This window comes from Mustela erminea, chromosome 18, assembly GCF_009829155.1.
Source record: "Mustela erminea isolate mMusErm1 chromosome 18, mMusErm1.Pri, whole genome shotgun sequence".
In the NCBI taxonomy this organism is placed as follows: Eukaryota; Metazoa; Chordata; class Mammalia; order Carnivora; family Mustelidae; genus Mustela; species Mustela erminea.
In genome coordinates, this window is record NC_045631.1 from 25,041,223 (window position 1) to 25,056,047 (window position 14,825).

The 14,825-nt window shown below is 40.2% G+C and overlaps 1 protein-coding gene across 15 annotated transcripts in view; it reads left to right on the forward strand.

The window, feature by feature from the left end:
• The first annotated feature begins 2,248 nt into the window (after window positions 1–2,248).
• The window catches only part of SYNRG (synergin gamma), an 88,360-nt gene continuing 75,783 nt past the window's right edge, over window positions 2,249–14,825 (forward strand). For 6 of the 15 annotated variants that reach the window (XM_032319437.1, XM_032319439.1, XM_032319443.1 and 3 more), the window contains exons 1-3: window positions 2,250–2,446; window positions 10,046–10,086; window positions 14,051–14,172. In XM_032319437.1, coding sequence (XP_032175328.1) covers window positions 2,370–2,446; window positions 10,046–10,086; window positions 14,051–14,172 — 240 coding nt within the window. In that variant the 5' untranslated portion in view covers window positions 2,250–2,369. Of the gene's footprint in view, window positions 2,447–10,045; window positions 10,087–14,050; window positions 14,173–14,557; window positions 14,648–14,825 lie in introns of those variants that run through there. The other 9 variants (XM_032319447.1, XM_032319448.1, XM_032319450.1 and 6 more) reach the window with 5 other exon arrangements.

Here is a 14,825-nt window from a genome sequence, read left to right on the forward strand (position 1 = left end):
TGTTCTTAGTTGCTAGTTTTTATACATTTGGAATAAAAAATTGACTTCAGGGACACCGGGGTGGCTCAGTCAGTTAAGTGGCTGCCTTCAGCTCAGGTCATGATCCCAGCATCCTGGGACTGAGTCCCATATCTCCTTGCTGGTGGAGAACCTGCTTCTCCCTCTGCCTCTCTCTCTCTCTGACAAATTAAGTAAAATCTTAAAAAAAAAAAAAAAATGTTTACTTCATACACGTAAGGTACTTAGAATGGCACCTGACATGAATGGTAGTTATTATCAATGCTATTACAATACTGGGATATAAATAATCTTAGTAGCATTTGAATTAAAACATTAATTTCCTTTATTCTCATCCTTTTGTTCTAATGTCAGGGCAGATAGGCTCCAACTTGAATGTTTTAAGTGAGACACATTGTTCATCTTCAGAATTTACGTAAAAGGAGACCTTTTGCTACATGGTGCAAAAAAACAAATACAAGCATGTGATTTTTCTTTGTTTTTGCAAACAGATCCTTGACTCTGTTTATCCTGGAGGTAGTTGTGATGGTGCCACCTCTTGCAAGCTTTATGACTTTGAATAGGTTCTTTAATTTCTCAGAGCTTCTGTTTTTTCATGTGTGAGATTGGGAGTAATAACAACCAACTATGTCCCAGTATCAGAGGTGCCTAGCTCTGTGCCTGCCATGTTATAAATTAATGCCAAATATTCCTTAAACAAACACGATGTATTTGGTTAGGAATACAAGGCTTAATAACATAGTCTGTGCCCTTAGAGCGTAGTGGTGGGTATAGAGTAAAGGAACAAATAGTGTGGCAGGCAAATGCCATGTTAGACATAATGCCAAGATGCTGAAGCATCAGAGGATGGCGCCTAACACCATGGAAGGCTGACCTGTGCTGAGTCTAGCAGATGTAGGAATCCACAGGCAAAGGAGAACAAAGTATCATGGCAGAAACAAGATCACATCTTCTGTGATCCTGAAAAAATACTCCCTTCATTTGACTTTATTTCTTTTGAGTATTTTCTCCTGTGTAACTACCCATCCTTAAATAACAGTGGCTATATACACCAGTATTAACTTGCCTTGTCAGTGGACTAATACTGAATTTAGCACTTTTATGTCAGTTGGGACTATATGCTACAGAAATTTCAGTTTCACCTAAAGAAGAGAAATGAAATTAGTAGACCGTTGTGAAAAGAGAATACATGATAATTGAATTATTCACTAGCAGCTGCGCTAATGAAATGAGTAAGGATTTTTATGTGAAACACCTGGGTTTGAATCCTGATGCTGCTGCTTTGCAACCCTATGAGCGGGGCAAATTACAACATCTTTTAACCTTGGTTTTCTCATCCGCAAAATGCCAATACTCTTAGGGACACTGAAGATTTGAAAAAATTCGGTATGGTTCCTGACTAGTGATTTGTGCCCAATAAAAGATAACTATTATTACAAATGGTTTCCATGTAAAAGCCTTGGGGCTAGAGTGAAAGATAAAACTAATTATAATTAATCCACTACTCGCTAATAAGCAAACTGCTTGAAGGCTTGAAAAGGTTAACCTTGGACTTTTGTATTTTACTTACAGTAGTTCGAGTAAAGGAAAAAAGTAAAAATGTGCCCAGATTTTATATATATGTGACATTATATATCGAGATAAGTTCAGAGTAATGAACTGTTTTCCAAACACCATTTTGCCCCTGCTTGTAAATATAGGAAAAGCAGGGATTATTGGGCAGCGTGATGGCAGAACCAAACACATGAATGGTGCACGTTGAAGGTTTTGTATACGGGTTATAGATTTACTTGAGCTAGGCTGCTTTATCGAATTTTAAACACCTTCATCTTCTGGGGTGGGTGCCGAGAGGAAGCTGCCGAGTTCTCGGGAAAAAAGTGATCACGGATCAGCTCTGTGAAGCTATCAAAGGAGGGTCCAGGATTCACCTATTCTTTACGTGTAAAAAGAATAAAAGAATACCCGTACACCATCATTGCAGTTTTAAAAAGCAGGATTCGCTCTCCTCTTTCCACCAGCCAACATGAGGGTTTTTCAAACCGAAGGACATCGCTTTGCCGCTCGGCCCCCAGCCGGTCCCTCCGAGACCCTTGCCAGAGAATGAATCAGCTCTCCTGGGCCGCCCGGGCAACCCCAGAACTAGAATCGCTCTCGCAGTACCCTCGGCTGCGGTCGGGCCACGTGACGAGGGTGCGCCACTTTACCCCTCCCCGGGGCGCGGAGGGTCACGTGGGCGCACGGCTCCGCCCCGTCGCCCAGTCCGCGGCGTGGAGGGGCTGGCGTTCGCCCCGGAAGTGGCTGTCTTCAGCTGACAGCTGCTTGTAAGGTGGCGGCGGCCGGCTCGGAGCAAGATGGCGCTGCGGCCGGGAGCGGGAGCTGGAGGCGGTGGGGCCGCGGGAGCCGGGGCTGGGGCCGCCGGGGGAGGCAGGTGAGTGTCAAGAGCCGGGCCAGGGCCCCAGGGCAGGCCCCGCGGTGCCAAGGGTTGTGTGGCGGTTATGGCGGTTTTCGCCCGCTTCGACCCCTTTTCGTTTGGTACTGGGTTACTACAGAAGGGGGTCCTCCGGGGACCTAGGCCGAGGGGGTGGGGGAAACCCGGCGCCCGACTCCTGTCTCCCAGGCTCAGAGGCACTGGTACGGGGGCCGAGCAGCAAGCGAGAGCGTCTCAGTGCGGGGAGGAGAGGGTCCGCTTGGCTGGGCTGGCACCTGGCCGGGGCTGGGGAAAGCGACCTCTCGCTTCTAGCCCGAGCGACCAGACTTCTCTTTCCCAGGGCTTTCCGGGCTTGACCAGGGTTAGGGTAGTGAAGGCTCTGAAAAATCTGGCCACAAAACTGAACAGCCGTTTGCAAGGTGTGTGTGTTTGTTGTGTGTGCACTATTTGTCTTCCCCCGTTTAGAATGTCCTGTCCTTTTTATCACCTCAGCAACACAAAAGAAACAGCAGGAAAAGCTAGAGACCTTTGAATTAATAAAGTTCTTGTAGACGTAACTCTTAAGACTTGTCACCTTATTAAAATCAAATCACTGTTAAACAATTACGCAGTTATTAGAACAAAGCTTCCAGACTTTTACTTAGTCCTTAAATGATTCTGTCCTCTGTCATATAAAAATTGCCGTTGTTCTCATATCCAGAATGATAAAGAAGAACGTCTGCAACTTGGCAAGTTCATCATTTAAGGAAATCCTTTAGTCGGGGAAGTTTTCACCCCACTCCTGTAATGACCTAGTCTGAGTTTGTTTTGTTAACCAACACATAGTACATACACATTTGAAGATAAAATTAGCTTTTCATCTTAAGCATCCTAAATTATTTTTGGAAAGCAAAGTGATGGTGTTTCCATAGGCAGTGTTTTAATTTTGGAGTCAGGAACACTAAGAAGTGTAAAGTCTTTAAAGTTACCACCTCCTGCAAGTGCTTATATATATGCTAGGGAAAAAGGGCTATGACTGTTGAATGAACCACCTGTGTGCAGCCCCATTTCCTATTTCCTTGACACATCTTTTACTTTACATTTAAAACTTATGTTTTCTAATCTACACTGTCTCATTAGAGTCTTTCATGAATACTTGATATAAGTCAATTTCTGGCTGCAGAAGACAAATATGTAATCTCTTTTCTCTATGTGATGACAGTTTCTAAAATGTTCTTGAGTGGCATTAATTTGATCAAGTATATGATTAATTATGGCACTAAGTTCTGAAAAAATATAAATTTGGTATTTTAGGCCTGTGGATTTTCTTTCGGTGGTTTGGCTTGGTTTCTGTTTTTTGTGCGTGGGGAGGACCTCATCTGCAGAAAGTTGAGTGGATCATTCCCCTTAGTTTACAGTGTTTTAATGTCACCAGTCCATGAACATTCATTTTTTTTTAAATAAGTATGGCCTGAATTGTGATAGAAGTTAGAATGATTGATTTTAAAATTTCTTTCATCTATAAAAGTTGGTTGGAATAACATCGAATTCTCAAACCCTAGAGGATAGGGACACCTGGGTGGTTCAGTAGTTTGGTAGCTGTCTTGGGCTTTAGTCATGATCCTGGGGTCCTGGGATCCAGTCCTGCATTGGGCTACCCTCTCTGCAGGAGCCTGCTTCTCTCTCTGCCTGCCGCTCCCCCTGCTTGTGTGCTCACTCGCTTGTGCTTTGACAAATAAATAAGTAAAATCTTTTTAAAATAAATAAATAAAACTCTAGAGGATATATGGGAGAGAAAAGTGGTTTAAATGTTCCTTACCTTGTAAAATGTATGGTAAATATTACATATATTGGAAACTTTCTGAGGCTGAAAAGCTGTATACTCGATACAGAAAGAATATTACAGTTTTTAGAGAGCAGTGGTGAGTGCCAAGGTTATTTTATAAGGAAGTTATTTTATAAAGGTTATTATAAAATAACCTTTATTTTACAAGGTTATTTTATTTTAACATTATGATAGCCTGGGTATGTTTTAAGGGAAGAAAGAGAAAGGCAGGCAACCTTTCTCAGTGTTTAATGGAGAAAATCCAGGAACTATAAGGTACCATATTTCTTAGATACTGTTCCTGTTCTAAGAGACTAAACAAAAAGCAATGGCTTTTTCCAGCTTCATTAACATTAGCCTACTTTTGATGGATATCCTGGTTAGGCTACTTTCAAATAAATGATAGAGTTATATGAAGAACAAAATTTACCCAAGAGATGAGAAATATATATATATATATATATATATATATATATATATATATTTTTTTTTTTTTTTTTTTTTTGAGACAAGTACTGCAGAGAAGAAAGAATTGGAAGATCTTGATTAGTCTCTATCCTTCTGGGATATTCTCATTTGTGAGCTTGTCTATGTTTTTCCTTCTCTTTTCTAAGCTCCTGAAGGACTTCCTCATCTTTGCCTCTCCCACTGCTTCTAGTACATTGTAACATAGAAAACATTCTATAAATATTTGTGGCTTTAAGCTACGTTGAAAACAAAGGAGGTATTTCAGCTGGGTCTCATTTGGAGGAAGAGGAAGGGGTCAAGGGACTGTCATAAGAAATGTGAAGGCCTACTGAACATTAAGGGAACAGTAGGTAAGGCCAGATGGATCGTGGCCCTAAGTGGGAGATGAGTTTTGTGAGCCTAAACTGAGAAAGTTGTGCTCAAACTGGAGGGGGCCTTGGATATAAAGTAAGGCAATTCAACTTAAGGGGAAATCACTAAATAGTTTTAATGCCAGGAGTGCCTTATCAAATGGTCCTTTAGGGGTGCCTGGGTGGCTCAGTGGGTTAAGCCTCTGCCTTCGGCTCAAGTCATGGTCTCAGGGTCCTGGGATTGAGCCCCTCATCAGCCTCTCTGCTCAGCAGGGAGCCTGATTCCCCCCACACCGACCCGCTGCGCCTACTTGTGATCTCTGTCTGTCAAATTAATATATAAATACATCTTTAAAAAAAAAAAAAAGACAAATGGTCTTTTAGGAAGACACACCTCACCTGTTCTCTATAAGCTGTATTAGAAGTTTGAGAGTCTGGAGGAGGGAGATGTTTGAGGAGATTTTGTTGGAGTCCATCCCTGCGAAGTGAAGTATTAGCAAAGGTAACTGAAAGGGAAGGATGAACCAGATAGACATGTGACAAGTAGACCTCCCGGTTCTGCTTTCGTGTTCACATATTGGTAATAAATAGTGGTTTTACCTTTGAAATTAAAGTATTGGTCATCTTGCTGTCCAATGTTTGGGTTTGGGGTTTTTTTTGTTTTGTTTTTTGCCAAACTTTTGCTGTCTTATCAGTGTCTTAGCTGATTGTTGATGTTAGTTGTCTAAGTATTCCGGAGAATCATATGAAAGGTGCATCGGTCACTAGTTTGGGTTGCTTACTGGAATAAATCATGTTTGTCAGTAATAATATAGTTTTTATTGGTTTTCAAGGTAGCCTTTATACATCCTTTGTCTATTTGGTTATGTTAGTTGGGACCTTGGCAAACTTGCAGTTCTGTGTCATTTGACAGAGGGGGAAATAGGACAGGGTAGTGAAGGGGTTTGCATAGAACTTTACACTTAACTTATGGCTGAATTGGAAAAAAAGAAAATATAACTTGAGTTTCTAGTTTTTATTTAGCCACTAAGCCATATTGGTAATTGTGATCTCTAAGACTATTTGGAGAAGTCTTGACAAGTTGATACATTGTGTGTGACTGGCTTTTTAAAAAATTGATACTACTAAATTTCAACTTGCAGTTTAAACATCCTATCTAGGTAACACAGCTTAGCTAATACATCTTGTGTGCAGTTCAGAAAAGCTGTTCATTACTGAAGCCTCTCTTTGGGCATGGGCCTCCTTGTCAGCAGTAGAATTGCTAATAGTTCAAATCCTCTACAGAGCTAGAAATCATATATAACTAGATAGATATCCAACTAGAACTTTGTAAACCACGTTACACAGTTTGTTTGTTTGTTTTTAATTAAAAATATTTCAGAGCTAGAAGACCCTAAAGTTTGGTTTTTAGCCTTTTTCCTGAGAAGAGGATATTAGGCAATAGAAAAATGCAAGAGCACATAAGTTTGGCATATAATTCCTGGATTTCACTAGATTCTTTAAAGATTATCCGAAACCCCTTTCAGATACTTAACTCCCAAATTGAGTCTTTCCCACTCAGTCTTTTTCTTCCTTGAATTGTCCCATTTTCTTTCCCTCCAGGCTCATAGAAAGAAGTCCCTCTTCCTTTTCAACACAGATCCTTTTTGCTTCCTTCCTTTGTTAATCTCATTCCCTCAAAAACTTTGTTTTATCAGTTACTAAGTATATCTTCTTTTATTTTTTTTTTAAGATTTTATTTGTTTATTTGACAGACAGAGATCACAAGTAGGCAGAGAGAGGAGGAAGCAGGCTCCCTACCGAGCAGAGAGCCCAATGTGGGACTCGGTCCCAGAACTCCGGGATCATGACCTGAGCCGAAGGCAGAGGCTTCAGCCCACTGAGCCACCGGGGCACCCCTAAGTATATCTTTTTTATCCTAAACCTTTCTCCCTGCAGAGTCCAAGAGCTTCTCTTCCTCTTGACATTGTTTACTCAAAGATCAGAATTTCCAGGAAACAGCTTTTTTGTTAATCCTCATTCTGATCACCTTTTCTAAAGCATTAGATACTGGTAACTACTTACTTCTTCCTGAAATGTGGTCCTTTCTTAGTTATCACTCAATTATTACTAACTCCCTTGGTTTTCAGGGGCCATTCCTTACTCAGTTTGCATCCTAAGAATTCTCCAAGTTGCCTTTTGGTGTCTTCTCCCTAAATATGCAAATTCCCTTAGCTATTTCATCCACAACCAGGGCATAATTTTATTATTTTTTATTTTTTACCTTTGTTTAGAAGAACCTAGCTAGGGGCATCTGGGTGGCTCAGTTAGTTAAGTGTCTGCCTTTGGCTTAGGTCATCATCACAGGGTTCCTGGGTTGAGCACCACATCGGGCTCCCCGCTCAGTGGGGAGCCTGCTTCTGTCTCTTCTTCTGCCTGCCGTTCCTCCTGCTTGTGCCCTCTCTTACAATAAATAAAATCTTTAAAAAATAAAATCTTGGCTGGATTGATCTAAACCCTTCTCCTGAGCTTGAGTTACTTTTTTGATCCTGCTGGATTGCTCCTCAAAGAGGCACTCACTCCTGCCTCTTTTCTTGCCAAACCTACTCAACAGTTCCTTCTTTTAGGAAACAATATCACCATCCTTGCCATTGCTCAGGCTCCAAATTCTCAGCATCATCTTTAGCTCTGTCTGCTGCTTCTCTGCTTTTCTCCATCCTGGCAATTGCCAAGTCCTCTTGTTGCTTCCTTTCTAATAGCTTTCATTCGCCACTTCTTTTCTAATCCCACCACTCTGGTTATGGCCGTTTTCCTCTTACTAAGTTTATTGTGGTAGTTTCTTGACTGATTCTTTTTGCTTCAAATCTTCTCCGCTTTACCCTGGTTCCTTGAAAAACCTAAACCACATTTCTGATGATTTCACTTAGAAATGATCCCTACTTGGAAGTTCTGACATCAGGGAAATGCAGATCAAATGATGGTGAGCTAATACTTCATACTCCTTCGCATAACTATCGTTTTAAAAAAAAAAAAAAAAACACAAAATAACAAGTGTTGGAGAATATGTGGAGAAATTGGAGCCCATGCATTGCCAGTGAGAATGTAAAATGGTGCCAAAGGTGTGGAAAACAGTTTGGCAGTTTCTCAGAAAATAAACACACAATTACTGTATGACCCAGCAATTCCACCCCTGGGGGTGGGGTGTTGTGTGTGTATGTGTGTATGGATGTATGTGTGTATCCCCAAAGGAATTGACAGGGGGGCTCAAACAGATAGTTGTAAATCAATGTTCATAGCAGCATTATTCACAATAGCCAAAAGGTAGAAACAATCCAAGTGTCCATCAACAGATGAGTGGATAAACAAAATGTGGTATGTACATACAATGGAGTATTTATTATTCAGCCATAAAAAGGAAAGAAATGCTGACACCTGCTACAACTTGGATGAACATGGAAAACATGTTAAGTGAAATAAGCCATATACAGGAAGGACAGGTATGGGACACCTGGGTGGCTCAGTTGGTTGGGCATTTGCCTTCAGCTCGGGTCATGATCCCGGGTCCTGGGGTCAAGTCCTACTTCGGGCTCCTTGCTCAGCCGGAAGCCTGCTTCTCCCTCTACCTGCTCTGCTTGCAGCTCTCTGTGCTTCTGCTCTCTCTCTGACAAATAAATAAATAAATCTTTTAAAAAAAAAAAATGGACAGACATATTGGGGCGCCTGTGTGGCTCAGTCATTAAGCATCTGCCTTTGGCTCAGGTCATGATCCCAGGGTCCTGGGTTGGAGCCTCACATGTGGCTCCCTGCTCAGCCAGGGAGCCTGCTTCTCCCTCTCCCACTCCCCGTTTGTGTTCCCTCTCTCGCTGTCTCTCTCTCCCTCTCTATCCAATAAATAAGTAACATTCTGGGGAAAAAAAAAAAAGAGAAATGGACAAGTATCCTATGATTCTACTTAATCTAAGGTAGCTAGAAATAGGCAAATTCAAGACAAAAAGTAGTGACCACCAAGGGTTGTGGGAAGGAATGATGGGGACTTATTCTTTAATGGGTATAGAGTCTTTATTAGAGATGATAAAAAAGTTTTAGAAATGGATAATGGTGATAGTTGTACAACATCGAGAGTGAACTTAATGCTACAAACTGTACACTTAAAAGTGGTTAAAGTGGTAAAATTTGGGGATGTGTATTTTATCACAGTTAATGATCTCTGCCTTCATATAGTATTCAAAGGAAAATAAAAGGTCCTCCATAGTCTGCTTCTCTAATTCTGTATCTTATAGTCAACCTTAAATCATTTCTCTAGACAGACAGCTCTGCCCTCAGCTTTTTCTCAAACTGCAGTGTGACTTTGAAAGGCTCTCTGAGGTTCAGCTTAAAAGATGCCTTCACAAAACTCCCTGAGCTATTACCTTCCTTCTGAAAGGAAAAAGATTAATTTGATAGAAAAAGATGAATTTGATAACAAATTAGAGACGAGAGTTTTCACTGTGCATACTTTCATGCCTTTAAATGTTGTACCAATTTGATAACAAATTAATCTTTTTCTATCAAATTAATCTTTTTCTTTTCATCTCTGTTAGTATTTTGGACTTCTCCCAGCACTTAGCATGTTCTCTCTGACATTAGAGTTAGTCGCCTACAAGCATGTCTTCAACAAGACCGTAAGCTGATTCAATTCGTACATGTAGGAGGTACTCAATAAATGTTCGCTGAATTGAATCTAATCTAGCCTTCCCATATTATGGATGCAGAAATTGGAATCTAGAGAAGCCACACAATGACAGGACTGGGACCAGTTCAAGGTCTTCTGTTGTCTAGTTCAAAAATATTCTCCCTGTGCATGCATGTGTCTTACAGATGTTCATTCTGTGTTGATACTATCTATTATAGAACAAATGTCAGGACCCTGTTTACATTTCTTTTGTTTATTTAAAAAATTACGTTTTATTTGAAATCCTTGTACATGTTAAAATCCTGATATTTTTCTTCTGTTTTCAGCTTCATGTTTCCAGTTGCAGGTGGAATGAGACCCCCTCAAGGTATGTAAAAGCTGAAGTTTTAAACTTTGCACTGTCATGTTTCTGAACTTCGGAATAAAGTGGATAAAAAAGTCTTGTTGCTGCCAAATAGAGTAAAATTTTCCTAGTTTTGAAAAAAAAATTATATATATATATATATATATATATATATATATATATATTTGCTATTCTTAAAATTTCTCAAAAATTACCCCAAAATATAAAAAAAAAATTTTTTTCTCAAAAATTGTGTAATTGTAGGGGCACCTGGGTGGCTCAGTGGGTTAAAGCCTCTGCCTTCGGCTCAGCTCATGATCCCAGGGTCCTGGGATTGAGCCCCAGATCGGGCTCTCTGCTCAGCAGGAAACCTGCTTCCTCCTCTCTCTCTGCCTGCCTCTCTGCCCACTTGTCATCTCTGTCTGTCAAATAAATAAAATCTTTTTTTAAAAAAAATTGTGTAATTCTAGATTGTTAGCTCCATAGGGCAGAAGCTTTGTCTGCCTTATGCTCGTCGGTATCTGCAGCTCCCAACATACTGATAGAAGATTATAGGGTTTCTGTGGGTGTTTGTTGAATGACTAAATGAACCCCTTTAATTATTTTATATTACCGTGTTTTCTCTGTATGAATTTGGTCTTATGTTTGTAAGAAATCATATGTTCTGGTGCAGTATAAATTCTTTTTTTTTTTTTTTTTAAGATTTTATTTGTTTATTTGACAGAGAGAGAGAGATCACAAGTAGGCAGAGAGGAGGAAGCAGTCTCCCTGCTGAGCAGACAGCCCGATGCAGGGCTCCATCCCAGGACCCTCAGACCATGACCTGAGTCAAAGGAAGAGGCTTTAACCCACTGAGTTACCCAGACTCCCCAGTATAAATTATTTCTTAAGTCTCAGTTTTATTCTTTTCAATTTCTTTACTGGGTATATCCCTTCTCTCTGTTTCAGACAAGGGCCTACCAGTATCAATTCTAGCTGTATCTTTAGGGCAACTGTAGTAAAGGGATACAATCTTGATTCATGTAGCTGTGCCACTGGGACACAGCACTGAAGAAAGAATATGTCTGCCTTTCTCCTCTTTCTGCTCACACCCTCTTCATTGTACCCTGGACACATACCAGTCTGCTTCTAACAACCGTCCCTTCTCACAAAGCCAGTGTTGATTGCTTATGGTAGAATTGCTAGAGAAACAGAGACTCCCAGGTCACCAACAGAATGAAAGATAAAGAGCGGCTCAGTAGCAGGTGGTCAGTGGCTCATACTGACTTTGTCTCCAGTCAGAATCAATGATGGAGGTTGAGTTTCAGGTAAATTTTTCCAAGGGTCAGTTGTATTATTTTCATTGTGCTGACATTTATGCATTATTTAAGCTATCTGTAATTAGATGTGTCCCAGATTTAGAGCGAGTGGTTTGAGAGCTTTTGTTCTTTAGGAGGGTGTTACAGAGTTATTCATTATTGTGGCTCAAGATTTTGCATTTTTGTAAAACTTTCAAGTAAAAATCTTCATATGGAGCAAGAAGAGAGCCCAAAAGCTTGCCTAGTATTTTTTCTTCTGGAATTTGGAATTGCTTTTGATATTTTTTTTTTCTTTTTACAAAGTATGTTAGCGTGGACTTTTTGATCATTAGAAGCCTTTAAATTATGCATGGATTAACTGAAAGCATATACAAGAAGCTGACAGCAAGAGTAGCCACAAGATCATGAGTAGTAGTTGAACAGGAGACAAGAGAGAGACGAGAGTTTTCACTGTGCATACTTTCATGCCTTTAGGTGTTGTACCAGATGCCTGAGTTACCCATTGAAAAATTAAATAAAACTAATCCAGATGAACAAAGCTTTAGGTGCAAAGGGGCAAGAGGGAAAACATGTAAGTTCCATGAGGGTAAGGACCTGGTTTGTCCTCGAATGGTGCCTGATGAGGATTCGGCCCTCAAATCTTTGATTAAATGATTGAATGAATAACTGAATGCTACTTCTAATGTACTTGTAAATATGGATGTTCATGCTTATGAGATTAAATTGTGTTTAAATAACCTTTAAGGTTCCCAGAACTCACAAGGTAAAGCAGTATACTTTACTGGACTTTTAATTTTTTAAAATCAAAATTTGATTAAAAGCTCCTTGTAGTAGAACCAACATAAATGTAACAAAGTGCAAAATTAGATTGAAATTTGTATTCGGGCCATGTAGGGATTTTGTTTTGTTCACATTTGTATACCAACTCTCTAGATCTGTGCCTAAAATATACTATATCTTAGTATAGCATTCAGTTTAGCATTCAGTATTATTTATTAACTTATATACTTTTCATCCTGATGGTTATTTTGTGGTAAATGTTATATTAACTATTCATGTAAGGAAAGAGAAGAGGAATATCATTTCTTTAAGAGTGTTAGGTGTTAAACAGCTTTCCAGATAGGAAACTGAGGCACGAAGTTAAGCAAGTCCCAAAGGTACTAAGTGACATTTCTCATTGGCATCCACAATTCGTGCTATTAGTATATATGTTATTGTATAGGTATATGCTGCTGCATAAAAAAATACCCCAAAACTTTAAAAATACAAATTTTATTATTTCACATTGTATCCATGAATCAGGTATCTGGGAATGGCTTCACTGGGTGGTTTTGGCTCCAGACCAGAGAGATTGCAGTGAAGATGTCAACCACGTCTGCAGGCATCTTTTAAAGTCTGTTAGGGCTGGGTGATCTCCAAGATGGCTTGCTCATGTAGATGACAAGTTTGTGCTGCCTTTTGGCAAGAGGTTTCAGTTCCATGCCACATGGATTCTTTATAGGACTACTTGAGTATTCTTATGATGTGGCAGTAGCTTTCCCCAGAGCAAGTGATGGAAGAGAGCAAGGAGGAAGCTGCGGTGGCTTTTAAGAACCAGCCTTGGAGAGTGCCTGGGTGGCTCAGAGGGTTAAGCCTCTGCCTTCCTTTTCCAGTCATGGTCTCAGGGTCCTGGGATTGAGCCCCTCATCAGGCTCTCTGCTCAGGGGGCAGCCTTCTTCCTCCTCTTTCTCTGCTTGCTTCTCTTCCTACCTGTGGTATCTCTCTCTCTCTCTCTCACTCTCTCTCTATCAAATAAATAAATAAAATCTTAAAAAAAAAAAGAAGAAGAAACCAGCCTTGGAAGTTACACATGCTCATTTAACTATATCCTGTTGGTTGTACTGGTCAGCCCTATTCAGTATGGGAGGAATGACAAGGGAATGAGTACCAAAACGCAGAAATTGCTGGGGTCCTTCCTGAAGGCCAAATACCACAATTAGGCCATCCTGTCCATTTTTTAAGTATGCACAAAAATTCTGTAAAAAGGTTATTATCTTCACTTTACAGATGAAGTTTTACAACTTGCCCAAGATTGCATAGCTAAGTAAGTGATGGAACTGGAATTTGTACTCAAGTCTGTCTCACGCCACAGCCTGTGCTTTTTCCACTAAACTGTGCTACCTCCCAAGTAACAAGTCCTTCATGTACTTATGGTTTTAAGAAAATAAACTTTAAGATACATTAACTTTATTGGCACCTGGGTGGCTCAGTTGTTTAAGCATCTGATTCTTGATTACAGCTCAGGTTGTGATCTTGGGCTCATTTTATCAAGCTCCGTGTTGGGCTTTGCCCCGTGTGTGGAGCACGCTTGGGATTCTCTCTCTCCCTCTGCCCCTGCCAAGAGCATGTGCATGCGCACACTCTTCCTCAAAAAAAAAAAAAAAAAAAGTTTTTAAGTAAAAAATAAATACATTGGGGCGCCTGGGTGGGTCAGTGGGTTAAGGCCTCTGCCTTCAGCTCAGGTCATGATCCCAGGGTCCTGGGATGGAGCCCTGCGTCAGGCTCTCTGCTCAGCAGGGAGCCTGCTTCCTCCTCTCTTTCTGCCTGCCTCTTCTGCCTACTTGTGATCTCTGTCTGTCAAATAAATAAATAAAATCTTAAATAAATAAATAGATAGATAAATTGACTTTAATGACACCTTTGTTTTTCAGCAGGACTGATGCCGATACAGCAGCAAGGATTTCCTATGGTCTCTGTCATGCAGCCTAATATGCAAGGCATGATAGGAATGAATTATAGTTCTCAAATGTCCCAAGGACCAATTGCCATGCAGGTACTTGCCTCTTTAACCAATTGTTTACAAAGTTATTATTTGTTGTTTTGTGTTACATACTAATTACATGCTAGGAGCTTAATGTTATATTTGGAAATAAATGTCTGCATCTCAGGTGGCTTCCTTCAAAATAAAATAAAGATATGTTCATAGGAGTTGGGGGAAAAAACAAGATAAGTCATGTAAGGAAAATCTGGTGCCTACTTTATTTAATTACTGGCTTAGAAGAATTTTAGAATGACATCTTAGAAAGTTCAGGGACCTGATGCCATGAAGAAGTATTGTTAGAAATAACATTGTTCTCATGAAAAGGAGCACTGTCATTGTTTGGAAGACTTAGAGCCTTCTTTATATTGAATTATGTAATCCTCATAATTTTTTAAAGAGGTGGCATCTCCATTTTTCTGAGAAGGAATCTACAGGTTTGTGAAGTTGCTCACAGAGCATCGGAAGCCAGAATTTGAACCTAAACAGAGTAAGTCTGTTTTATACAAATTCTACATTGAATTCGCTCTCAATTGAATAGTTTAAAGCAGTGGAGTGATATAGTCAGATTTGTATTTCAGAAAGGTCATCCTGACTACGGACTAGAGAAGGATTGGAGGGAGAGAGGAGGGCAAAAGTAGATAGGAGAATCATTAGAGGGCTGATGA